Consider the following 26,400-nt stretch of genomic DNA (forward strand, 5'->3'; position numbering starts at 1 on the left):
GTTTAACTAGTGGCGTACAGCTACTTGGGAACGACCTACAACCTTCCCCAAACCCGGGACATTATTTGTTCTCCTCCTTCTGGTCTTATGATTGCTCAAACAGTGGGTTGTAGCAGAGAGCACAGGAAAGCAAGGACAAGTGCTGGGCAGCTCCCACTCCTTGGGGCAGATGGTTTTACAGATATGGAGGTACCATCCTGCCTTCTGGAGGTGAGTCCCGTTGCCAGGCAGCATAGCAGAGCCTGGTTCCTGCCTAGCTGGCCAAAGGGCTTTCCCACCAAAGAGTATTCATATGGGCCTGCGGTGTGTTGGTGGGAAAAATAAATCTTTTTGTGGGATTTGGGAGAGGACAGGAAAAATAAGGGAAGTATTTGTCTGCTCTGCAACTTTATAGATTTGCTGAATTTATTGATTCTCATATTAAAGCTGCAGTACATACGGTTTGACACTTGGTTGGTTTGGGCATTTCCAGGAAACTTTTGTAGAAGATTTTGTATGGTGTATACATACTTAAATATATGTATGTATACTGTCATGTATACATGCTATCATGTACATTCTTAACTGGAAGGAGCTTACACGTCTAAGCCCTAAGACATTGCAGCTCTGACATTTTATTTGAAATTTTACATGTCCTATTAACTCAGCAATACCTTTGGAGAGTACCATTTTGAGTGGCTTTTCAGTGAGTGTGTTTCCATCAGTCTGTCAGTGACCACAGTATGGATGGATTTTTCTTTTGACTTTAAGGAATGCTGAGAGCACAATAAAGCTCTGCCGAGAGTTTCACTGCAGCTTGGAGAATTGTGCTATTTATCAACTTCTGTGTGGATTTTAAGAGAATCCACCTGAGCTTGACCAGAGGCATCAAGGGATTGATTTAAAGGTGCAGATGCATACCGCTGTTCATCTTCATTGATAAAGCTTTGGGTAGCCAGGAGCAAATTATATCCCTCTTGGGCAAATAGGTGTCCAGGTTGTAATTGCCATGACCAGAATATGTTTTTGCAGTGTTAGCAGTGAGACTGAGCAGTCATTCTCAAACCAATGCATATGATGCTCTGTTCCTTACATATAATAGATATTGTTTTAAAACTCGCAATCGAGATCCATATTTTCCGTGAAACAATTATATTTTGTGCAAATCAATAAAGCAGTGCAATGTAAGTATCTCAGGCCAAAATTAATTCACTTTTAAGTCACTACCCAGAAAATAAAGGAAATATGCATCAGCTGTGCCCAGACAAGGTAGAAAAAGTGGTTTCTTTCTGGATTTGCAAATAGGTTTTTAACTGTGCTGGCTTTATCGCTGCGTGCTCACTGGTCTGCCTCTACTTCAGACCTGCTCCATCAAGGGTTCTTTATGATTGTTGCCCTCATGAAAGCAGTTACAGTGAAAGGATGAGATTTATTTTTCTGGGGAGGAGACGCTGTCAAAGCCAAAACCGTCAGATATTGATGACATCCTTGGACTAGCAAAAGGCTTTAGTAGAAAGCGAAATGTTACTTTGGTCTCCAGATCTTGGGTTTTTTACCACCTGTTAAGTCTAGATCAGGTCTCAGTCCCTGAAACTGAGAAGGCAGCTTTCAGCAATAGGGATTAATGAGAGGTTGTTTCCCTCTGGGAAACAGTTTTTTCAGCGCTGTGTAGCAGTCTGTTATGAGAAATAGTGTGATGTTACCTTCTGGAGATACAGGCTGCTGCTCAGTGTTTTGAGGTCTTAGTTGCCACATGAAGATCTTCTGTCCTCTTTTAGCCCTCTGTGAAAGCCAGACCTTCTTAGGTCCTGATGTCTGACTGAGGTATTGAGTATAGCAACTTCTTTGTTACCCATCATGACAGAAACCACCCTTGTTTCCCTTGTCCTGTTCTCAGCTTTGTTAACAGGATGGTCACCCAGAATTTTAATAGCATTTCAATGCTAATATCTTTACTTTTGACTTAGTAGAGAGATATTGTTCAGATGATGACATATTATCGATATTGAATTCCTTGTGCCAGACTCCATTTCTTATTCCTTCCACCCCTGCCCAAAGGGTAGATTTTTTTCCCCTTAAGCCATTTCTAAACGGATGTAAATAGGCTTTGAGGGATGCCAGATAGAGCTTACTCTTTCCATCAAATACTCATGTACAGGGATTTTATTCCACCAGGGGCCCTTTGTGGGAGAGGTTTCTGTGGAGTTGTGTACTGTAAAACCTTCTATCTGTAAGAGGTTTAACTCTTTATGCGCAATAGTTAGTAATCACATAACCTTTAGCTCAGTGGGAATGAATACCAATTATCATTTATAAACAGTTCCTCTCATTATGCGCCTATTTATGGCATCTTTTATAGCTTGCTAATTACAAGCACACGAAACAGAAATGTTTGGAGTTAAATAATGTAAACAGGGATGTAATTGATTTTCATGTTGAATAGTTTTTATTGATTTATTGTTAATTAACATTTTTAAAGGATCTCTTGGCAAAATAATTCATTTAATTTATTGAATATTACACTAGCTGATGGTATATTCATATTAAAATGTCACATAAAGATTAACAGTTGCATAATACTTGTTTTTCCAACTGTTGCTGCCTTACAGATGTTATATATTTTCCCCAACCAAACACAGACAATATATTAAATGCAATCGATTGCTCTCAGTCCAGACCCTCACAGACAAGTGCCCACATCACTAAAAATACCACATTCCAGTTGACACTAATTGGCCATCTGCGTAGCAGGGAGGACAGGCATCTAACAGAGGGAAAAGCTGATCTCTGTCACTCCCAGGGCAGGGTCCTTGGGGCAGCTGTGGAAGGACTGTGTGGGCCGAAGGGAGAAGCCAGGATCTTTGCTAAAAAAGCCTTTCTGCTACAAAACAATGAGACTCTGGTTTCCATAGTGGAAACTAAACTTTCCAACAAACAGACCACTGTGTCAAGCAAGCAGTCATTTAATACATTCAGAGTATGCATACAGTGCTGTGGGAAATCATAGAATCATGTAGTATGCTGAAGGCATTTCCAGAGGTCCCCACTGGCTTTTTCCAATTCTGGAGTGGGAAGAGGGGCTATGAAGTACATTCAGGGTGTTGTTGACATCATCTTGGTGAATTCCAGTTACCTTCAGCTCCTGTTGCCTTCACTGAAAACTGAGGTCACTTACTTAGCATCCCCCAGGATCAAGCATGTCGCAAGGAGTAAAGTTGCAGGTTGCAATCTTCATTATTACCATCCCATTATATTTTTCAAATGGGTAGCGAGAGATAGTAATCACATCAGACCCTATTTTTTCATTAGTGAAGAAAAACATTAATATACTCTGACATGGTATTGATTTGATACAATCAATCTTTCCCAATAACAATAAAACCTTTATATTTTATTAATAGAACAATGCTGTTCTTCTCTGTTACAGCTCCCTTTTATTGTTCTGGGTCACAGTGTAATTCTGGTGTGTTTGGAGTTTTATTTTTATGAATATAATGTAAAAGCCTGTAAAATTGCTCCACCAATCTATCAGAAGGTTTCATTTGAGGATTCCAACCATCTTTTATTAGATGAAATGTTACCGGTGCAGCACCAGTCATTGATTGTTCAATGACCCTTAGGGAGGGAGAGGGTGGGGAAGTTTCAGAAGGGTTCTTGGCCTTTAATTCTCTTGATTTTTTTGTGGTACGTACACTGAGACTTTGACTCAGGCCATCTTATCAGTTTGAAGGTGACCTCTCAACATGTGGCTGGACCCAGCACTTCTAAATCCCCTCTGAACTGGGCTAAGCAATAGCGAAGCTCCCATCCACAGTCCAGACTGTGGCCCTTCAGCATCACCTCATTTTCTGACCTGAGCTTTCCATACCTAGTTCAGGTCAAGTGCTACATGTCCAGGAGGTGCTACAAGCACTGGGGCACGTCATGGACATGCGTTGGAGGACTTGTGCTCTAACCTCATCTCCCTGTTATTTAAAAAAAAAACCCTAATAATACAATATAGCGAATGCCTTTACTTACGCAACTGGAGTAAATCCATCTTCAACTAGACATCAGCCTGACCCTTGCAGGCAGGATCCTTTCTTGCACACTGGCCCCTCAGGTCTGCATGTAGGGCCAACACAGGCTAAGGCTGGTGGTGCACTGGATATAAACTCTTCTGCAGTCTTCTTTTGTGGAGACTCAGCTCTCCAAAATCTGCCATCCTAGCTCAGCTATGGGTGAGCTCCTGAGCAGGGTATTCTGAGTGAGCATCACTCATCAAGAGCAAAACGTACTCTTGTCTCATTAGCATTTCCTTTCTAGCGTGCATGACAAGTCTATCAGATAGTTCGGTGTTTCTCTCTGTCTACAGATATTTTTGATTCATTTTCTTTGATTAGCCAGAATGTCGTCCTGTTCCTGGTACAAGACGGGGGCATCATGATGTTCCAGTTGCAATGAGACCCCTAATTAGTATAGCCAGATACTTTCATTAAAGCAAAGCTAAATGACTTTCATCATTTGTTCTTCAGTCTTTTTTTTTTCTTGAAATATAATCTTTGTTAACCTTTCTCCTCTTCCCTTTTGAACCAAGAACAATGTTGCAAGATCCCATGGTGGGAAAAATAATCCCCATAATAAATATGAAAGCTCCATTTCAAACGAGAATGAGCTTATTAAGAGTAACAGTTTATTAACAGTCACTGCAATTTAGATGAATTTAATGACTTTAATTAGTGCAACACTTTCTGACACTGAGCTTGAGGAGAATTCAGCTGTTCATCCCCATCTCCCTCCTGTATGTCTCCATGTCTCAGGAAGCAGCAGCAATTCCTCATAGCAAAAGAGAAGCTGTGCAGAGCGCAGGAGAAAACTACTTCATCAACAGACTGTGGCTGCTGGCACTCCAAATTAGTAGTAAGAAACAGCCCAAGTGCAAAATGAAGCTTTCAGATATCTGGAAGAAGAGCAAATCGAGCTTCCTCAGTAGTGTCTTCATTTCTTGTTCCTTGGTGTAACCATACCCAGTTCAGCCCTGCTTGCCTCCATCCTCAGAGAGAGACAAGGAGGCTTCTTTCTTTAAGGGCTGTGAAGCGCCCAGCATTACCAACACCCATCTGTGAAACGAGGGGGACTACAGTGTGCCATGGCTCCCTCAAGTCCAGCTCTGTTAAAGTAGATGAAAACATTGCTGGTAGGTCTCACATTACTCTTCAAGATGGAAATGCCATTCTTGTTAGAGAAAAAAACTCAAAAACCAACAAAAAAAAATCAACCACAAAACAAAAAAAAAACAAACAAAAACCCCCTGGTTTTAGTTCTGTCCTGGTCAGAGGTTTTTCCTATTCAGTCCTTTTCCTATGGGATGTTCCACTTTATCAGAACTGAAAATGTCTGCATTTATCTTGATTTTGACTGAATCTATTTTCATTCTTGTTTGAAGAAAATATTTTCTTAAAGAAAAAAAAAAACAGATTTGGACTCAGAGTGAAACATTTCAGCATTTTGTTTTAATGACTTCTTGATTTTGGCCATATCCCATTCTGTAACCACAAGTTTTATTTATATTTCTCAAAATTTGTCATTAAAGTGTTTTGATCTGATCAAACATTCATTTCTCAACTGAAGACCTCTTAAAATTTCATTTAGAAGGTAATGATGTCACGTAATTGCATTTTTAATGAAACCATAGCTGATGGGACAAAACCTACACGTAGGTGCCTGCCACCCGCTACTCCCCCAAATTCAAAATGAAAATATGTTCCAAAAAGCAGGCATTTCCTAAGAGACAAAAAAGTGAGTTTTTAACCAGGCTGAGGTCTAATCTTTTAACCAGCCCACCTTTCCTGAGGTCGGAAACCTTGCCTTTTGTCTCCGGAGCAGTGTGGGTTCAGCACAGCCATCCCATAAAGAGCCTTTTGGACGATGTAGTACGTGTAAGGAAATCAACAGCAAGTTAAGTCCTGAATGTCTAAAAACCTTTTCCTGAGCATCTGCAAACAACCCCTCTCAAAAAATACCTTTATACAGCCTGGCTCTATTTCCACAGAAACCCCAGTAGTCAGGTCTCTGGTATCAGGTGCGTCTCCCGGTTAATTTTCAACATTTTATTCCACAACTAGAAGGTGTAAAGATCACTTCAGAGAAATGATTGAGGGAAACTTTGTTGAGGTCAGTGGTTCTCCACAACCAAACAGGCAAAGGCCGCATGTATGAATAAGCAAAAGTTGAGGACTTTACTTATCTTCTTCATGCTGGAAGCTCCTTTCTAGCAAATAGATTACATAGAAAATGTTATATAGAGACATATATATGTGTATGCGTGTCGGTTTGTATCTCCGTACTTTCATGGTCTTGCCTGGCAAAGAAGCATTTCTAATACACTTTCAGATCAAGGCCTGTCACTGTGGGCTTTTTTCACTTTTTTCCCAGTTTTCTGTAATCATGGATTTAGGTTATTGTCTGCCAACTTTTACTGCCTGAAGCTTCACTTTAGGCCCCAGGGGAAATCCCACAGCCTCGTTTGAGGCGGTGCTGTGCAGTGTGGGGCTGAGAGCGGCCGTGGAGGCAGAGGTGACACCCAAAGGGTGGATGTGTGGTGGCTGCTGGTTACAGGTGACCATCATTCAAAAGATTGAGTACATCCCTCAGCCTTCTGGAGACCTTAATTGTGCCTAATTTATGCTGGAGACAAAAATCCAATAACTTCTGGAGACTTTATAAAAACACTTAGCACAGTCCAAATAATAATAGAACCAAAAGCTCGCACCATAAAAATCTCTTAGGCTAAAATGGAAATAGATATTTGCAGAAGATTTTTCTTTCTTTAACACAAAGATTTGAAAGGAGGGAGAAGTATCACACATAGGCAGTTCCTTTCAGAGGTGTTTCTTTATGTATCTCTGTGTGAAAGCTCTTGGTAAGGGAAGAAAAAATAAAGTAATGCTCTGAAATAAAATTTGTACAGATGTAGCTGTTTTTGAAATGACATCCCGTTTCTCAAGAATTCGATGTAGCCTTTAGACAGCCTTGTTTCTTACAGTTCTCTGTGCTTTGCATGGTAATTAGCTGCTCGTGTTATCAGTGGCATGATGCTCCCGGCTATTTCTTCAGCAGCCGCTGCCGTTATCCTCAGCGGCAGCTCCTCGCAGCCTCCTGCCAGACTCACACGTGTGTGCAGATGTTTGGCGTTCTTCAGGCTGCCCTGACTGAGGAATGAAGGTAATGGGCACAGCATCAGAGAGGGAAGAGGCTGGAGCCCACTTCCCCCGACAGCTCCCCTTGCCAGGATTTCACTGATGGTTCATTGGAGGTTCAGTGAGGCGAGTTTGTTATGACAGATCGCAAAATGCAAAGGGAGGCAAATGAGCTGGGTTCATCAATGTCAGGATAAATACAGGGTGGCAGCTCCTCAGCTTAGTTGGGAACAGCAGTCTCAAACCTTTATTTTATTTCATTTAATTTTTTTAAAATTTTTTTTTTTAGTAATTCAAACATTTATTGCACAAGGGTACTGTGGCATGCAGGTTGTGGAGAGAGTGGAGACACTGCTTTGCACAGATTGCCATGTGTCCAACCTCCTCCTTGTGCAGGTGCTGCATCACGCAGCCAGGACTGACACAATATTGTTTGGATCACGCAAGTCCACTGATGCAAATGGTACGTGGAGTGCTCCATGCTATTAGTTTCCTGCAGGGAATGCAATCTTGTCTTTTAATTCAGATTTCAAGAAAGATTTCCCAGCTTTTTTTTTTTTTTTTAGTTAAAATATGACCATGCAGTTAAATTCAGGTTGCGAGATTCCTGGGCAGGGAGGGTTCCTCTGTGGTGTGAGCAGAGACGTAGCAGAAAAGCCTTCAGAGTAAAAATGAGGAGTCTTTTCCATACTAGCATGTACAAAACCTTTCAGACATACTTTAGATTCCGCAATAACTCTCTGCAGTGGTATCGTATCTTGAAGAAAAATATAACATGATCCCAGGCCATATGAAACTGAGGTTGTTTGCTGTGTGCAGAACATGGTCTCTTAAGTTCTCCAGCCTTGTTCTAGAAAGTTTGATATCAACAGTAATGTAAGATCCTTACAAGTATTCAAAGCGAAAATAAATTAATTTATACTTAGCATTCAGAAGATGAAGAACAAAGAGGATAATATAGAAATGGAGGGTTTTTTTCGAAATATTGTTTTCAGTTTTGCGTGACTTGTCTTTGGTTTTGTGTTTCCCACTTTTATTTTTTTTCCCTTTTAAAAGATGGTATGATGATATTGAGAGAGAATGTGAGAAGTTTTTTTACTCCCTGCCCAGACATACGATGTGCTGGAGACGATAGCTATAGTTTTAGTTCTGTGGTAATGGAAAGCGTAATTTCTTGCTGATAAGTATTTGCAGGCTTATTTCATGACACTTCTAGGAAGGATACTTAAATTTGCAACAGGAGCTTGTTTCTAAACCTGCTCTGAAACAGTCTGTTGCCAATTTTACCTTCAGTAGTTTTGTCGTCATACAAAAATAAATAGCATGATTTTACTGTATGATCAGTGCATTGTATATGGCATAAGATGATAGGTCATCTCATCCCTCATTCTGTAAGATGTCAATAGGCTAGAACAGCGAACTTGAGGTTGGGCAATGAATTAATTGCTCTGTACACAAGGCACTCATGATGAGGGCTTTACAGCCACTGCTGTTGTTAATGGCATAACAAGTCACAGGCCAGGGTTTGGGGAGGAAAAGGAAAAAAATTCATGGAAACTCACAGAGAGAAATAAAAATTAGCTAGTACGAATTTTGAAATTCTTAAATATCCAGGTGTTTCTGTCCATCTTGTTAGCTTCATTGACAACACAAACTGTTGCTCTCGCTCTCCTACTTCAGCATCAGGAAAGGTCACATGTGGCATTGTGTCCTCAGAGACAGGACTGAACCAGAACAGGACTATCTGCATGGAGCTGCAGCTTCTCTTCAGCATCACTACATCAAAGATGAATAAACATCCAAAAGCTGAATTTATAGCACACTTACTTTCCTTTGAAATCAGTGGTGTAACTCCTGGTGACAGTAAACCTGGCAGGCTGTGCCTCTCCAAAAAGGGTTAATGCAGTTTCTCTGTTTAACGACGAAAGGCCACATTCAGCAAAGGTTTAGCAGGAGTGCTGACAATAAAGCACTTACAACTTCCTATGAATAAGCATGAAATAACAGCCACAAAAAATTATGAAACATAAATTGTTTCCTTGCATATGCATATGTACTTCTGACCTTGGTTACAGCTGTTAGGCTACGAGCAGCTGTGGATCCAGACCTCCTCAGCCACTCAGCTCAGGCTGGGGAGCGGTGGTGACAGTGTCCAGGACTTGCACAAGCTGGCTAGTGGTATCAGTTGGGTCTGATAGGCACAGAGGTACCCGTTTTTGAAAGTGCTTCATGATTTTTTGGGTGTCCAGATGCAGATATGGTAGACAAGTCTGATTTCCAGATGACAAGGCAGCACTTTGGAAAATCAAATTGCTTTGATATTTCTCCAGGTAGGCACCTGAAACGTCAGAACGTCCAGGTAGGTTTTGAAAACAAGAGGCAAAGACCAAGATCACCTCACTGCTAGCTCTTTGGGAACAGTAATTAATTGGTTTTGTTTGCATCCCCCTTTTCCACATGAGAAGACCTCAAGCCCTCGTGCTTCCTGAGTTCCTTTCTGCAAAAGGAAGAAAACCTGTCTTTGGGGGAATTACCAGGGAATTTAGTGTGGTGAAGTAAATCCCCAGAAAACTTGCTTCATTTAGCAGCCACCTGTATCTTGTGGAGAATTACAAGAGATGGGCACCCCCTCAGCATCAGTACTTCCATCCGTGGTGTGCCGTTTCTTCCCAGTTGTGCTGGGCAGTGCAAGGCAACTGTGGGCAGGAGACGATCAGGAGTGGGAAGGGATAAGTGTGGCAGACTGGTGTCTCCTGCTGCCTTGTCTTTGCTGGCAGAAGTTTGGGTCCAGAAACAGCAGCCAAGCTGAGCATGTAGGTGAAGCACCAGCTGGATGGTTCCTATAGGGGAATAGATACTCTGCCGAATCTCTGATTTCCCCTCTCCAGTATGGCTCTGGAGGAAACCATACCATTCCAGAGAGCTGAAATCCTCTGTGCCCTGAGTCCCACAATGTACAGGTGGATTTGGAGTCAGCATTTTAGGAAACTGCAGCCTTCTCAGGGCTGCTGTGCTGCCTTGCCTGAGCTCGGTGTTACCGCCTGTATTGTGGTCTCTGCATCAGAGGTGCCTCTACCCAATACATCACCAGGCTTCACACAGGCAATGTCACTGCAGAGCCTTTCCTGCACAAAGGATGCAGAAAGATGTTATTTATTTAATATAAATAAACACACATATTGGAGGCTCGGGGAATAGTGGCTGGAAAGCTGCCTGGTGGAAAAGGATTTGGGGGTGTTGATTGACAGCTGACTGAACATGAGCCAGCAGTGTGCCCAGGTGGCCAAAAAGGCCAACAGCATCCTGACTTGCATCAGAAATAGTGTGGCCAGCAGGACTAGAGGAGTGATCTCGGTGCTGGTGAGGCCCCACCTTGAATCCTGTGTTCAGTTTTGAGCCCCTCGTGACAAGAAAGACACTGAAGTGCTGGAGCGAGTTCAGAGAAGGGCAACAAAGCTGGTGAGGGGTCTGGAGCACAAGTCTGATGAGGAGCAGCTGAGGGAACTGGGGCTGTTTAGGCTGGAGAAAAGGAGGCTGAGGGGAGACCTTACCGCTCTCTGCAACCACCTGAAAGGAGGTTGTAGCATGGAGGGGGTTGGTCTGTTCTCCCAAGTAGCAAGTGACAGGATGAGAGGAAATGGCCTCAAGTTGTACCAGGGAAGGTTCAGGTTGAATATTAGGAAAAATTTCTTTCCAGAAAGGGTTGTCAAGCATCAGAACAGGCTGCCCAGGGGAGTGGCTGAGTCGCCATCCCTGGAGGTGTTTAAAAGGCATTTAGACAAGGTTCTTAGGGACATGGTTTAGTGGTAAAGTTAGGTTCCTGAGGGAACCTAAAGTTGGGATCCTGAGGGTCTCTTCCAACAAAAAATGATTCTATGATTCTATGATGTCTGTACATGCAATAACTGTTTTGCTTATGCTTACTCTTATGCAGTATACCCAAAGCAGCAGGAACTGCACTCGAAGGTGGTGTAAACAAAATCCTATGTATTTATACAAATATGTTGCAATCAGATGTAATAATGCAAATATTATATCTTCCTGTGGTGCTGATGGGGACTTATTTGAGAATTTTAAGCAGTGCGACTTTTAAGATGCTGGAAAGACTTGGCCTCATTTTGAAACTGTAATAGAGGTTGGAATGTATTTCATGTGACAACCATGTCCTCAAATGTGCTATTTGTTATTTCTTTCCAAAACACAAACAAACTATTTTCTCCTTTTGTTTACAGGATGGTGGAACAGGAGATAACAGCTGCATTGAAGAAATACTGCGGGTAGGAATCCTTTAAAAAACCTTTTATTTCCAGTGCCATTTTGTTTGCTCTAAAAAGACAAGAGAATAACAAGAATATTGCAATTAGTGCTGTTAAACGTGTTAGTCTCTTAGATTGTCATCTTTCTAAGGAAAAAGTAGGCAAAGTTATTTCCTCATGAAAAATAATTTAAAAATCTGTGAAAACAACCTTCCAGAGCCTCTGGATTTCACTGCTACTTTGTGCCAGTACGGCTGACCTTCATGCATGCAGAAGCAGATAATGGGATAAATTATAAACTGAAATGTACAATGATGTTTCAGGTTTACAAACCATGCAAAGTGCATGTTTCCATTAATCATGACTGTCAAAAATCTTAATTTTGAAGGGAGGTCTAGGAAGGTCATTTTCCACCTGGATTTAATTAGAATCCATTATGTAATGTCATTATGTCCATTATGTCCATTATATAATGACAATGTGCAAAATCTGTAGTTATTTCCCTATTTCATTATTATTTCTTTTATCTTAGTAATTTCTAGTTTATTTTCATGTAGCAAATTAATATACATCCAGACAGATCTTGGCTTGAATCAACTTTGATATTGATTATTTTCTGAGGCAGACAAATTTATAAACCATGAAACATTTCCATATATTTTAACTTGTGTTTTTTCCAGTTCTTTTTCTAAAATGATAATGGAATATTTTCTCAGCGCTTATAAATCTGATAATAATGATTGAAACACCAAATAAGGTAGATAGAATGGTAAAACCTCCCTATTACTGTGTGCGCTTCCACCTCTTGGATATCCCCTGCCCAAATGTTTCAGATTGTTTATATACTACAGGGCTATAAATATTTAGTTTAGAGATTAGTAGTGCATTAAACCTGTTGTTTCTGAAGACTTTTCTCTGTTCTCTCTGAATATGTTAAATACAGGTTATAATTCTTAACCTAGACAAGGAGTTTATCGAAGGGTGATGATGATGTATTGCATATGACTTTACTGACAAAGCTTTTACATAGCTAACATTTACCAGGTAGGCTTTTGTAGGACTGAACCACATATTCAACAAGCTTTAGCCTCAGTCCCCACTGTTTTGTTACAAATTAATACCAGATAGTATAATTCATGACAGCTTTTTACAATCTTCATGACATATTAAGTATACGATGTGATGTGAGGCTCATTCACCCCTTTTTTATGCAAGACTTTTCAAATGAACAGTCAAATAAGCTGGTCCTTCTCCTTAGGCTGTGCAATTTGGCTTGTGCAATTAGGCAAAAAATGTAGAAGAGACATGGTTCCTTACATGCAGAGGAACATGGATATGTAAAAGACACCAGCTGAGAATAAAAATGCAGTGTATGATTAGGGATTATAAGGTGCAACTCCAAACCGGTGAACACAGATGCTCCTCTCTCTCTCTTTTTTTTTTTTTTTTCTCTTGGAAACATTCCTTAAGAAATATTTTTGCAAAGCTTCGTGATGAAGCATTAAGGACATCCTTGGATGGATAGGACCCTTTTGTTCGTGAGGATTTATTCACAAATTCTTTCACTTTTCTTCAAAACTGAATAGAACTACCCACAGCTCAAAAGCCATGCCTCACATCAATGTCTCACCATCTGCTGAAGTTTAGCATGGATAAAATAGAGAGCATACTGTTTTCATCCCCTAGGTCTTGTCTTCAGATGAATACTCAGTCATCACGGGTAACCCCTCTAATCTGCCCATCCTCCAGGTCTGCAACCCGGAGGATATCACTTTCTATTCTGAACTTCACTTGTGTCTCATGTCTAAGACTACACATAAATCTTGTAGACTTACTCATTTCTAGCTGAAGTTCTTTATTCACAAAGGTGTAAGTCTCAGGTCCAAATTCTCATTACACACCTTGGTTGCTGCTGGTTTTGTTGGAGGTACTATTCACACAGTAAAGCCGAAGTTTAGCTTCTTTTCAGACAGAATAGATGCAGTTCCCACACAGGTGCCCAAAGGTAGACAATGAAAAGCATGAGGAGCTTCAGTCCTTGTGTTCCTGTCAGGAAAGATGGCTGGTACCCTGAAATGCATTTATTATAGGAGGGGCCACTCTACTGTGTTAAGCACTAGCAAAAGGAAGAAGATGCTTAAAATTTGTCTTTTTAAGGAACATCGCACCCTATTTTAGCTGACTCTTGTAAAACACAAAGCAGAAAGCATTCTCTCTTTATAGGTAGTGTGGTCCCTTCAGAAGTCAGACTGTGGCTTTTCCAAGGGATAGGTAGTTCCGTGGCATGTCCATGTTTCCCCAGTCAAGACCAAGGGCAGTAGAAAGTGTGCCCCAAGGCTGCTCCATCTGCTTCCCTGTGTTTCCTTCTCCCACCAGGTGAGAGGAGGCAAGTGCTGGTTTGTGCACAGGTCTTGTCACCCTCTGATTTCAGGACATGGCCAGAGATAACGTCTGGACCTGGGCTGCAAAATCAATTTAGGTATAACTTTAAAATCGCCAAATCTTATTTGGAATAACTGTGACAAGAATTTACAGTCTTTGTGCTGTCTGGTGCAACGCAGGGAGCCACAGCTTAAGTCTATCCTTTTTTGATGTTTTACCAAATGTATCAGAGCTCTGTAGACTTTATAAATTGACAGATCATTCTGCATGAAACTGCGGCTTCCAAAGAAAGCCCTCGAGAGCTGAGACGCAGAACTGCTTCCAGTCCTGAAGGAGGTTGATTAAGAAGACAGTAACCCTGTCGAGATCGGAGCTGTTGTAAGGACGCCTGCTGAGTTTATAATCACTGCAGGAATCCTGAACCTCATCTAACCCCATGCACTAATTTATACAACTTCTTCAAAGTGTAGTGACTTCTCGGTCCATCTGCAGGCACGCACATTGAGGGTAGGGAAACTTCTAAGAGAGCCTTCGATGGAAATAACTCCAGTAAGAACGAGTTACAGATGTAATGTCAAATTAGGAGAGAAAAGCCTCATTACTTGACGGTAGCTGTAAAAGGCAATTTCTTGTAAGCTTTTGCGTTATTGGTGGAGAACATGGTAGAAAACTCTGAAGAGGAAAATAAGAGTTAAGACTACACAAATATACTTTATTCCACTGTGCCTGGAGCAGTTCCTACCTGAGTTGCTGAGACACTTGCCAAAGCCAACATATTCACTTCCTTGCTAAAACACAGGCTTGCTAAGCAAGATTAGTAATTTTGGCTGATTTCTATTTGATTTTATTAGTGTGTGGACCTGTGTATTTTGTTAAGAGTGGTGGGGTTTGGAGTAAACATTTATTTTGCTGTAATACCTGTGAAAAATGGGAGCAGCAAGAGTCCTGCCTCTTCACTAGCTTAACTGTTGCAACAAGTATCGGTTGCGCTCTGAGTATATTTGCCATGGATTTAAGGAGAAAGAGAGTGTGTCGAGTGCAGGCAGTTCTTGGTTTGCAAGATAAGTGGTTGGAGATTGATCTGGGTACTCTTACGGTCTTAGCTGTGATTTCCTAGAGTTGCAATAGCTTTGTTGAAAGGAAACCCACAGGCAAGCTGAGCTCTTAATAATTGAAAATGTTCTTTTTGAATTCCCTGTGTTTTTTGTGTTGACATGAGAGGTCTCATTGAACTGGGGAGAGATGGACATAGTTGGAATGTTTGGCCTGCAAACAGTGTTTGGCTGCAGGATGCAGAGGCAGCGGGAAGCTGATGTAGCAACGGGAATGCAGAAAAAGGGCTGGAGGGAAACCAAGCACAGCCAGTTGACATGGAATCATAGAATCATTTTGGTTGGAAAGCACATTTAAGATAGCAGGTCCAGCCATTAATCTAGCACTGTCAAGTTCACCTCTAAACCATGTCCCTAAGAGCCTGATCTACACATCTTTTACACACTCCCAGGGTGTTTAAAACACCCCCTAGGCAGCCTTTTCCGATGCCTGACAACCCTTTCTGGGAAGAAGTTTTTCCTAATATCCAATCTGAACCTCCCCTGGCACAACTTGAGGCGATTTGCTCTCGCCCTGTCACTTGCTATTAATATTTGGGAGAAGAGACAGACACCCACCTCACTACAATCTCCCGTCACAAAGAAACCACCTCCTTTGGGATGGTGTGGAGAAGTGGGGAGGCAGGATGGGGTGTGGGGTGGAGGGCAGATAAATATCCTTCAGGGAAGATAGAAGAAGTGGTTGGGGAGGCAGTGAAAGCACTGACACTCTAGCTGTGAACATCCCTCCCCATGAAGGACAACTCTGCTTGGTACCAGGAGCCTCTTACCCCGAGGATGAGCACTTGCAGGTGCCCTTGCAAATAGGTTGTGACCTCCCATTGCCACAGGACATCCACTTAGGAAACCTTGACATTTTAAGTGTGATGGCTTTGATGAGTAATTTACTTGATTCTCTCTACCCTGTGAAACTAATCAGAGTATGCAAAGCACAGTACTTCTTATTTGAGCAACGTAAAAAAAATGAATGAAAACAGAATCTAATTCTGCATTTTTCCCCTTCCCTACTTGGAATCCCCTGGCTCATTAGCAGGCTTGCTAATTCTTTAGCAGAAAGCATTAAGGATCAACCCATCAAATATTCAGGGTTTTTTTCAAACCTGAACAGCCATATGTGCTGTGAGATCAGCTGCACTCCATCAGCTGATTGAATTAAAACAAGAGCAGAGGTAAATTAGAAACTGTCTGCACAAGACAAATCCTGTGAAAACATGAAATCCTACCAAACACACTGTCACTGTGAATAAGCATCACAGTCAGTGGAGCACGTGTCAATACTTAGAGGGTAGAAAAATCAGTTTCTTAGAGGTAGGTTGTTAGTTCAACAACTGTGAACTGCTACCTTGTAAATGTTAATGACTGTAAGATCCCACTGGCTGCAGTTAAGCTCCTGGTGGAGTCGGACATTTGAAGAATTACAGAACACAAATATGCTAATCAGCAGCATATTTCTAAACACTCCTCTTGCTTTCCAGAGCAGAGGGAAAAGCCTACAGGTGGAATGAGACCCAGTTTGATGCAATAGCTACTACACTAGCCACCTCTGCACTAGTGGAGCGTTTTATTGCAGCCTCGCTGCTGGAAAGAAATTGCTGGGCAACTCTGGGAGGGGGGTGAGAAGACCACCCTCAGCATGGCTGGAAATTTAGATTTGTTTTGGGGACTGAGCCCTGTGGGAAAGCCCTGGGAAAGTTTCAGGGGAAACAAAGCAAAAAGAGAGGTGGTAGGGGAGAGAGAAGGCATGGAGACTTAGAAGCAGCCCCCAGCTTGCTGACACTACCTTTCTTGCTCAGTCTCATTGAACACAGAAGTACTCCAAAGTGTCAGAATTGTATTAAAAATGTATCAGAGGCATAAAATATAATTTGTTTTCATTGCAGCCTTTCAGAAGAACTTTCACAGCACTGTTTTTTTTTTCTGTATCCCAAATTTCAGAGCAATTAAAGTATTGTTTTGGCTGACGTATGCAGTTCATTGCATTTCTTCAATATTATTCTTTTTGTCTTTCTTGCTCAAATAAATGAAAAAGCATACCCAAGAGTGTTTGGAAAATGTGTCATTCCACCCAAGGCACTAAAACCCAGAAATATTAAACGATAGTTTAAGCCATCTAATCCAGCCTCCAATACTCACTGCTTAACATGGCCCTTCTTACCACACCATGACATCCAGCTCATTTCTACAGCAGTCACGGTCTGCAGTGATTTACCTCCAGCCAACCTGGGTACAACTAGTGATGTGAGTGATGGTATCATGGACCTTGAGCAAGCTCTGCCTGAAGCCTCTCCAGCTCCTCGGTGAGAATTAGCAGTTCATATGGTACCTTGGGCTGCTGGAGCAGAATTAGCAGCAGTACCAGCACTAGCTAAAGATATTTTGGTGTTGTCCACATAAGCTGTCATAACTACAGAGTAGGCATACCTATGTACACCATCATCTCCTCGACTCCTCACACCTTGGCACCTTCCAGGATGCGCCATCTACATGTGATGCCTTGGACTTTCTCTTTGTGTCCACTGGATCCAGGGTCTCTTTATTACCCCTTTCTGTGTCCAAAAGGCTGGGGGAAAGAATCCTTGCTTTTCACAGCTTTGGTCCCATTTTGGGCTTTCTCAGATCATTGAAGTCTCTCTCCAGATGATCTGTTACTTACTGTCAGCTCACCTGAACAGAAACTGCTCCTCGTTTGAGCACCACACAGGGCACATCCTTTTTATTGCCCACATTGTGGTTTTCAACTGTCAATAAACCTTCACACCCAGACATGTAAACATTGCTTCCATGGCCCTTAACGTATAGAGTCTGAGGTACAGAGCACTGTGTAAAATGGCACTAAAATACTATACTAACAGTGATAGTGTCAACCAACCATTAATTAGTTGTGCATCAACAGACTCCCAAAGTGTCACACTTGGATTTTTGCTGCTGTCACTGCTGTTTGGTTTCTCCCGTGATTAAATGAGCATTAAGGAAGCAGACTGATCAAAGCAATGCAACTAAATGCTGATATATGGTCTATTTTTCACCCAGGTTAACATTTCCATTTTCTTCGCTGTGTTTCCAGGGATGGTTATAGAGTAGGGGAGGGAGAGACGGAGGTATTCCCATAGCATGCATGTGTTCTGGGCCATAGACTGCTGCTGTGGGTGCAGAGCCAGGCAGCCATTGCTCCATGGGCCCTGGTGCCTGGGGACACAGCCCTGGCTTGCCTTGTGAGCCCACAGGGTGACAGACATACTGCCGTCCCCACCTTAAGATGTGTCTCTGAAAGCCTGCATTAGATCGAGTTGTGGGTTTCAGTGGCTGATGTTACACATGTACTTCAGGCCTGCACCTTTTCCTGTCTCCTACACTAATATTTTCAGCAGACATGCTCTTAGATCTGGGAAATTCCTCTGCGGTGCCTGGTTTTCCACAACTGGAGATGATCAGCGGGAACTCTCTCACCACTGTTACATTTTGTTCTGACCCAAGAAGCGTGAGCTCTCTGGTTATGTCTGACAGAGGCAGCTTTCCTCATCTAGGAGCTGAGACAAATATTCTTTTGTTAATCTTATTTAATCATATTTAGGAGCAACGCATGAGTTAGCAGTTAGCTTCACTTGGCAGAAAGACTTTAAGGAAATTGCAGGAGAAAAAAAGGAGTCTGCTAAAAGGAAATTAAATCGCTTTCAAAAATACTGCATTGCAATGTCTATACTAATAACTAAAACGGACTAGTGACTGTTCTCTCACCCTGAGGCCAATCAGCATGGCATGGCTCATTTCCAAAGAGCGAAACCCTCTTACAGCCATGCAGCGGAGCGGCTTCACCCACGCTGCCTCTTGGGAGAGGCCCCCGGCCATGCAGGGATTTTCTCTGCAAGAGTTGGCCCTGGTCAGAACCGTGCTGGTGGCAGTGATTTAATGATACACACAGTTGTGGGCCAGCGCTCTGGTACGTGGTCCTGTCAGCGTGTTTGGAGAGCAGTGGTCTAACCTTTCTGAGCTTCCTCCTGCCTTGTGCAAAAATGCACAGCACTGGCCACACTGCAAAAAATTGTGACTGAAAACCTGTAACATTTTTAATGCTACGTATTTTGGCATCTTTTTTGCCATTGTAGTTTATGGCCCTTGGGATATATAAGGTTGGGGTTTTTTTTCTTTGAAAATCTGAAAGGTAAAACCTTTTTGAAGGAAAGACAAGAGCATACGCAGTCATTGGTCTGCAGGATGCTAAGTGCTGTTAATAGAAAATTTTAAGAGAGACTGACTGAATACTGATCAAGTTTTCACCAACCAAAATGCCATCGTTTCTGTCCTTTATGATTGGAGCTAAATGCCATTTACTGTGTATGGTGCATTGCGTCATTCTTAAGAGCTATTTTGGATTTAGTAGCTTAGGAAATAAACTGCTATCAAATAGGCTTCAAAACTGAGGTACCTGGAAAAGATCCAATTATTTCATGTACAAATTATTGATGTTACATTAAGCGATGGGATTCTGACTCATTGGTCCAAACAATACCACTGTACAGGTTATAATGAACATGGTGATAAACCGTCAGATTTCTGACAGTTCCTGAAAACTTCATTTTTTCCAACAGAACTAGTTTAATTAAAATATATATATTCTTTGCAATAATATTGACTACACTTAAAGTCACCCAGACATAAAAGGGCCTACATACAAACTTCAGTTAGAAAGCATGCAATTTTATATAGAAATTGCAAGCCTGTCACTTTACCCCTGAGGGAAAAAAAAGTTATTCAGAGCAATGACAATAGCTTGGTGGGAGAGAAAGTGGGCTTCACGCAGTAAAAAAGTTTCTCTCCAGCTGTGTGGGTTTTCCACAGGCTTTTTTTCATTAGTATTATCAAGTTATTTGTTATTTACTCATGAATGCTGAATAAATACCGAGCAAATTCAAGACGTTATTGATTTTCCTAGCATTGCATGTACGCATACGTAATGGTTCATTATAGCCCTGAGTTTTCAACATATACCAGTGCAAATGAGAAGAGCCCAATTAAAAAAATTGTAGACCCCGATCCAGCCTTTGTTGACTTAAGATCCTGATGTTGAATTGAGCACCAAAAGAGAAAATTATGCCTACTAAATTGAGTAAACATTTTCTTCATTTATCTGGGTGGCTTTTTTCTGTCAGTGAAAACTATTTTTTTTGCTAAAAATGCCAACCCTTAGAAACTTAATGAGTATTAATGAAAAGCTGGAATAATTTAGCATGGACAAAAAGAGGGTAATTTTCCTTAGGCATTTTGTTAGTACAAACTCAATCCTAGAAGGCCTGTTCTCCTTGTGGTTTGTCAGAATAATTCTCATTATAGTCAATAGGAACCAGGTATATATGCATCAATAGCAGAATAGACTGCTAAATATAGTTGCTGCCACGGCAGCTGGTTCCCTCTCTTGTTCATCAGATGGGGAAGCTGGAAACTGCAGCAGCCTCACTGTAAGAAAGAAGATGCTTGTAGAATTTTTTTTTCTGGGAACAGGGGTATGAGCTTGATTTTGTACTTCCAGGCCCTTCAGACTTTTCCCAAGCAGATGGGCAGTCATCATCCTCCAGGCCTGTGGGTGTGCAAGCTTCCCTTAGCCTGAGCAGGCTATCCAAATTTGCCATATACATCACATTTTCCAGGCTATGTGACCACTGCTGTTCTGTAGTTGCTACAAAAAAAAACCCAAAAAACCCCAAAACCTAAAAACAAATTGTTGGGGCTTTTCCACATTAGCTGCAGAAGCAGCGTACATTTATAGACAAAGCAAGAACTGCACGCTTTGCCTTGTCTGAATTTCCCCATCGTTTCTTGCTGTCACCCCTCAACTGCCTTGCATCTGAAGATGACATTTCCACCCTGTCTTCCAGGCTCAGCCTGGCTTCCCCGCTCCCTCCCCTCCCGGGCAGCAGCATCTTTCATCCTCCCTGGTGTCTCCCTGCTCAGAGAGCTGCCCCCGGGCTCTCTTCTCCTAAACAAGCTGCCTTTGTCTCTGAGCTCCTGGAGTCTCACAGGAGTCACTTAGGCTCTGTGGTTTTTTTTTAAGACCCAGGATTAGTATCTGATATCTTTTTTCTCTTGTCTGGAATTTTCCGCTATCCAAATCTAGACCCCTGTGGAGAGGCAGGGGCAAAAAAAATGGCCCTTAACCTTTTGTTTTCCTTGGGTAAGGCCTTATTCAGGTGTTGATAATCTTTAACTATCAACCTTTTTGGGGAAAGATGTTAACTTCTTTTCCTTGTCTTCTTAGCACACAGAGTATTAAGCATTACACAGTAAAAAGCAGCCATAAGAAATTCATAAATTATACATAGGCAGATTCCCCAAATCATCAAACGTTCCCTTCTGTAAAAGATGTTCCCTATCAGTCATCATTTCCATGGTGTATGTACCTTTCCATATCTTGTCATCTAAGCTTTCATAGAGAGTTTGTGTTTTGTTTTTGTTTGGGGGTTTTTTTTAGTGGTTATTGTTGTTTTGTTTTGTTTTTTTTTTTGTTTTCCTATAATTTCAATGAGTTCTGATTTAAAACAAACCAACAGGAGTCTGCATTTTTACTCCTCTCTCTGTCCCTCTTGGCCAGCAGAAACCGCAGAGACTGGACAGACAGGTGGAAGGAGTTCTCAGCTGAGACAGACACAGACCTGGAGTCTTTGGTTTTGCTGTCCAATCTCTTGAATCCGTGGTGCCAGGGAAGGAGCCAGCCTGCCCAGGGATGCCTGTGTTTTGGGTACTCTCCTTTAGCCCCTGGCAACGTTTCTGGCTGCAGCAGTTTTGCAGATGTGCAAGGCTGCAAATCCAGCTTGAGAATGTCACTTCTCACATGCTTCACTTAGCAGAAGCTAATTCAAAGTTCATGTGGCACTGAAAAAGCCGTGCCAGATAAATAGTGTATGCGAGTACTAGCAAGCTCAACATGGGCAGAAATGGGCTGATCATGGTGCATCTCGTTCTGTCTGCTCAAGTGCCTGTGTTTTGGCCCAGAGCCGTTGGATTGGTGATCATTGCAGAGTATGTCCCAGGAACCGTGCAGGATTTAGCGCCAGAAAGAAGTACCTAATTTTGGTGGAATCATAATTATATGGTCCATTGCCACATATCCTCAACTTTTCCACAAAAGATACTGCTCTTACTAAATATTTGAGGCTATGTCTCACCCTACACACGCATTTTCCTGAAGCAATGGCAGAATCAAGTCTTACTAGTAAAAACTCTGGTGTCTTTAAAATACAAAGCAAGGACTTTAAAGCATTGTTGGCTTGGCAGATGCATTTTTATGAAGCTCATATCCCAAAATAAAAGCACTTTAAGAATCCTACAGCTTAAAGTGTGTTAAAGTATATGAAAATGGAGTGTTCTGAGGGATAAAGGGGAATGAAATGCTGAAGCCAGCAGAGGTGAAAGGGAAAATGTAGCTGATCATACACCCACCCTCCCTAGCCATTCCTCTCCAGCTCATGTCTGCTTGTCTCCCCACTGCTCTGTTGCTGTTTCTGAATCCAGATGGCTGCAGGAACAGCCCAGCCAAGCACTGCACTATTTTTCTGGTGTGCAACAAGTCAGGCTCCTGCTGTGAATCACCTTCATCCTACCTCCTGCCCTTGCTTGCTGCAGCCTCCGAGAGCCCAGAAGGAGCAGACACTGAGCTCCGAGGTCAGTGTTGGAGGCAGCCAGTTTGAGCACCCTGTGCAAAACAGACACGGCTTTGACAGTTCAAATCTTCACCTTAGTTCCAAGAAGGAGGGATGCCTGCACATCCTGGCAGATCTAAAAGCACGAAACATTTTATAAGCATCCGCAAAATGAAATACTTTGTTTAAGAGAACGCTGTTGGCCTGCCTGACTCCATCTAAACTGGTGTTTGCCAAGATGTATTTCTGATCTCACGTGTCTGGCTGTGTCCTAATTGTACAGCTGGGCAACAGACGTGCATAGATCAATCCATGCAACTTTCCTATTCCCTAGTTTCAGCCCAAAACCCCCTGGATGCATGAAGGGAGTCCCCTTATAGCTCAGCTGGTTCTTGGATCTGGGTAGTGAGAGGACAAGGAGCATGGAGAGCAATGCACAGCACTACAGGTGAATTTAAACTAAGCTAGAAAGAAATTGTGTTCCAGAACTGTCAAATGTTTAAGTCATTTATCTCAAAATAAAATTAAGGTGTGAGAAAGCCTATAAAATGCACAACTACATTTATCTACAAAATTGCAGTTTTTTCTTTTTAGAATGATGACTGTAAATTCCCTGATATCATGGAGACTATTTAAGATCACATTTACCAAAGCATATTTGAAGAAAGTTAAGACCTTTTGTGTCTGACACTTATGTTCCGATTATCTGTCTGGAGGCAAAGCTTCTCATTTTGATATGTAATGAATAAAATGCACAAGTGGAAGGAATCAAGATAATGAATTTGCAGGATAATTTTACTAATTATCTTGTTGCTGATCATAGAACCAAGGCACTGCAAGTCGATGCTACCACAGCTATTAATATGCAATGCCTAAAGCTGTTCTTGTAACATTTATTACTCATGTCACTGGTTCTACACAAGTTGATAGTTTTCCATTAAATTTGTAAAAGTGAAGTCAGTAATGTGTTCCTTGTTCTAAGCATAACATGTTAAATTATACAGGTTTACCAAAGTCTAAAGTAAATGAGAGCATTTAAATAAGATGTTTTCTTCTGCATGGATGTTATGTGATGAGATGAGATGCACTTTATCTCACCATGTTGCAGTTATTTGAAGATAGGTATCTAATCTAAGTTATGAATTTAATCTCCCTGGGTAGTCATGGGAGAGAGGATGGGACAAATTGTCCTCTGAAGATGCCTCTCTCCTCACTGACTACAGAGAGATCCCGGTTGCTTTGCTGAGATGGACAATGAATTTTTTTATGTCTAAAGCCAAGAGGAATTAAAGATTGTTGTTGGGAAATAATCAATAGGAAACTTTTCAACAAGAAAAAAGCCAGAAACAATTAATGGTGCTACGAGGTTATGATTGACTCACCAGCAGTCTGGTTGGAAATGCTTTGAAGAAGAGAGTTGGAGAACATGAGCAGAGTCCATACTGGTCATCTGCCTCTGGGAACAGCTCAATAACATGAAAAAGCATCTATCAAGCCGAGCCATTTATGTACGTATACGCAGGCACGTTGCAGGAAGAGCCAGAGGCCACGAATGTGTTGCAAAGAGCAAGTTTTATTTTAGTTACCTCTCTACTGGGGGGTCTCCGAAGCCACACCTGAGCTCCCAGGCAGAGGTGACACCAGCGGGGACACAGGCACTGGTCAGTTCAGCCCTGCTGGAAGATCACTGGGCCTGCTGAGCTCGCCTGTATTTCAAGGCTTAGGCAGGCGCAGCCTCCCACTTTTCTCACAACAAAGCAGGAATCTCAGACACAGTGATGAGGTGCCTAGAATTTCTCACAGCCCTATGTTATCTAACACAGAGGTTCTGCTCAGCAAGCACACAAGGTCAGTAAAACAATTAGTGTGATATATGTGCTTTTTCTACAGACAGGTGCAAGTCACTTGAGCGTATTTACATTTAACTAATCACCTCGCCAATCTTGCATTATATTCCCATGCACATTGAAATCCAAGATACAGCAATGAGATAGGCAAGCTCAGGCGCCACGATGGGACCCTCAGTGTGGCTTTAGGAAAAGGAACAAATATGGACAGAGATGAGCAAGGATGAAAAATTATGAGGTTAATATACATGCAAGAAAGACAAAAGCAAACACAATATTGTGACCAGTGGGAGGAAGGATGTGTATCCTGGCTCCTACCTATCATCTCTGCATCCCAGAGGACCAGAAGAGCTCAGTCTCCTCACTCCCCAAAGCAGTGCGGAGTTGTCTCCCTTTATCATTAACACAAATCCCCTGAACTGCCTGTGTGGCCTTTGCTGCTGTGCCCTCCGCTATGCCAACGTTTAGATGTTGCCTAGTATTTCTTCCATATAGAAAAGTCTGGATTTTGGTTCATTATTGTGCAAAAGCGAAGCAAAAGAGAAAATCTGGAGGCGTTAGAAATTCAGAATTCCATAGGGTGGCCCTAAAGGGAATGCACTGGGGAAATAGCGTGGCAGAAGCTGACCCTGTAACTTCATTTCTGTGTCATCCTGGCTGGGTTCTATAGACACCTTGTCTCTGCCTTGCTCAGTATTTGTTTAAGCAGACTTAGCTCCAGTGCATAGTCCTTGGCACTGCTCATGGGATGGACAGTATTGTCATGGGTATATAATGTTTGCTTAGAAAAGAGTAAAAATCCTCCCAAAAAATCTATTCAGACTACTCCTGCAGCAAGCTAAGATACCATAAAGTTTTTGATAACTAAATCCATTTGGTGCTTTATCTCTTCCCTCAGATCATTTCCCTTAATATTAGACAAAACTACAGCACAATAAAAAACAATAACGGTCAGGCACTTGACTTAATAAAAGAGTCTTTTGAACTGCTATTATAACATAGAAAAGAGGTCAGCCATTTCAGCATAGATCTTAAAGTTAGCTGGAAATATTTGTAAGATTAACAGAAGAATCAAAGCTGCTTCTCTGCCAACCATGCTGCAAATAAGGATGCTTGCAAGTAAGGACTTTAGAAGCCCCAGAGGACTGCTTTAATAAGCAAGTCATCTAAAAGCACTGCTGCAGACAACCAGAGGGTACAAAATAACCCAGCCAGAAATGATCTGACTGCAGAGAGACACTGGAAGGCAACAGGTTCTCTCTAAACAACTGGATAAAAGCTGAGACAGTATTGAAAAATAAGCATTTGTCATGCTGCCTTTTTAGTTTCTGATTCATAATTTTGTTGGGCTTTTCTCTCCTGTAAAAGTTAATCAGAAACATCATAGTCAGAAATCAAGTGCTATTTGCAGGTTTTGTTTTTGTTGTTGTATGAAATTGAGAGCACACTGTGCTATAAATAAAAGCTTGTAAGTAAATTCCCAGCGCATTAAAACCTGCCTAACAGGAGATTAAGATGGTCTGAAGTCACTGACTCAGATCATAAACAGTGCCACCGTTAGCTAAAATGATTAATCACTCTGGTACAAAAGAAAAGAGGAAATTTGTTAAAAAATAAGCAGGGGGCAGGATGCTAACTCCAGGGGCACGCTGATTGGCTCTTTAATAATGTATAACGAAGCGTGTGCCAGATCAAAAGCAGATCACATGCAGCAGGCAGAAAATGAAATGGCATTAGGCAAAGTATTTGTCTAGCTATGAGGCTATTTAGGAAACTGCTGTCTATTAATGTAATGTCTATTAAAGCTTTTCAAATTAATTTTTGCTCATAGAAACTCCATAAATAAAACATAGTATATGCATTTTATATATACGTACACACACATATGGGGTTATCCATACATATGTGTTATATAAATGCTGCACAAATTTAGTCGCGACTTTGCAGAATTACCAAGCGTTATTAGAAGCTATTCAGGCTAATTAAATCATCTCTGCATTCTTAATTTAATTGTT

General features: G+C 41.7%; 1 protein-coding gene across 2 annotated transcripts in view; it reads left to right on the forward strand.

Annotated features, from left to right (window-relative positions):
* Nucleotides 1–26,400, forward strand: part of AFF3 (ALF transcription elongation factor 3) — a 333,175-nt gene that overhangs the window by 139,824 nt on the left and 166,951 nt on the right. For both annotated transcript variants that reach the window (XM_065829465.2, XM_071808326.1), the window contains exon 4: nt 11,390–11,434. In XM_065829465.2, coding sequence (XP_065685537.2) covers nt 11,390–11,434 — 45 coding nt within the window. The remainder of the gene's footprint in view (nt 1–11,389; nt 11,435–26,400) is intronic.

The sequence above is a fragment of the Patagioenas fasciata genome, chromosome 1 (genome assembly GCF_037038585.1).
Source record: "Patagioenas fasciata isolate bPatFas1 chromosome 1, bPatFas1.hap1, whole genome shotgun sequence".
Classification (NCBI taxonomy): Eukaryota; Metazoa; Chordata; class Aves; order Columbiformes; family Columbidae; genus Patagioenas; species Patagioenas fasciata.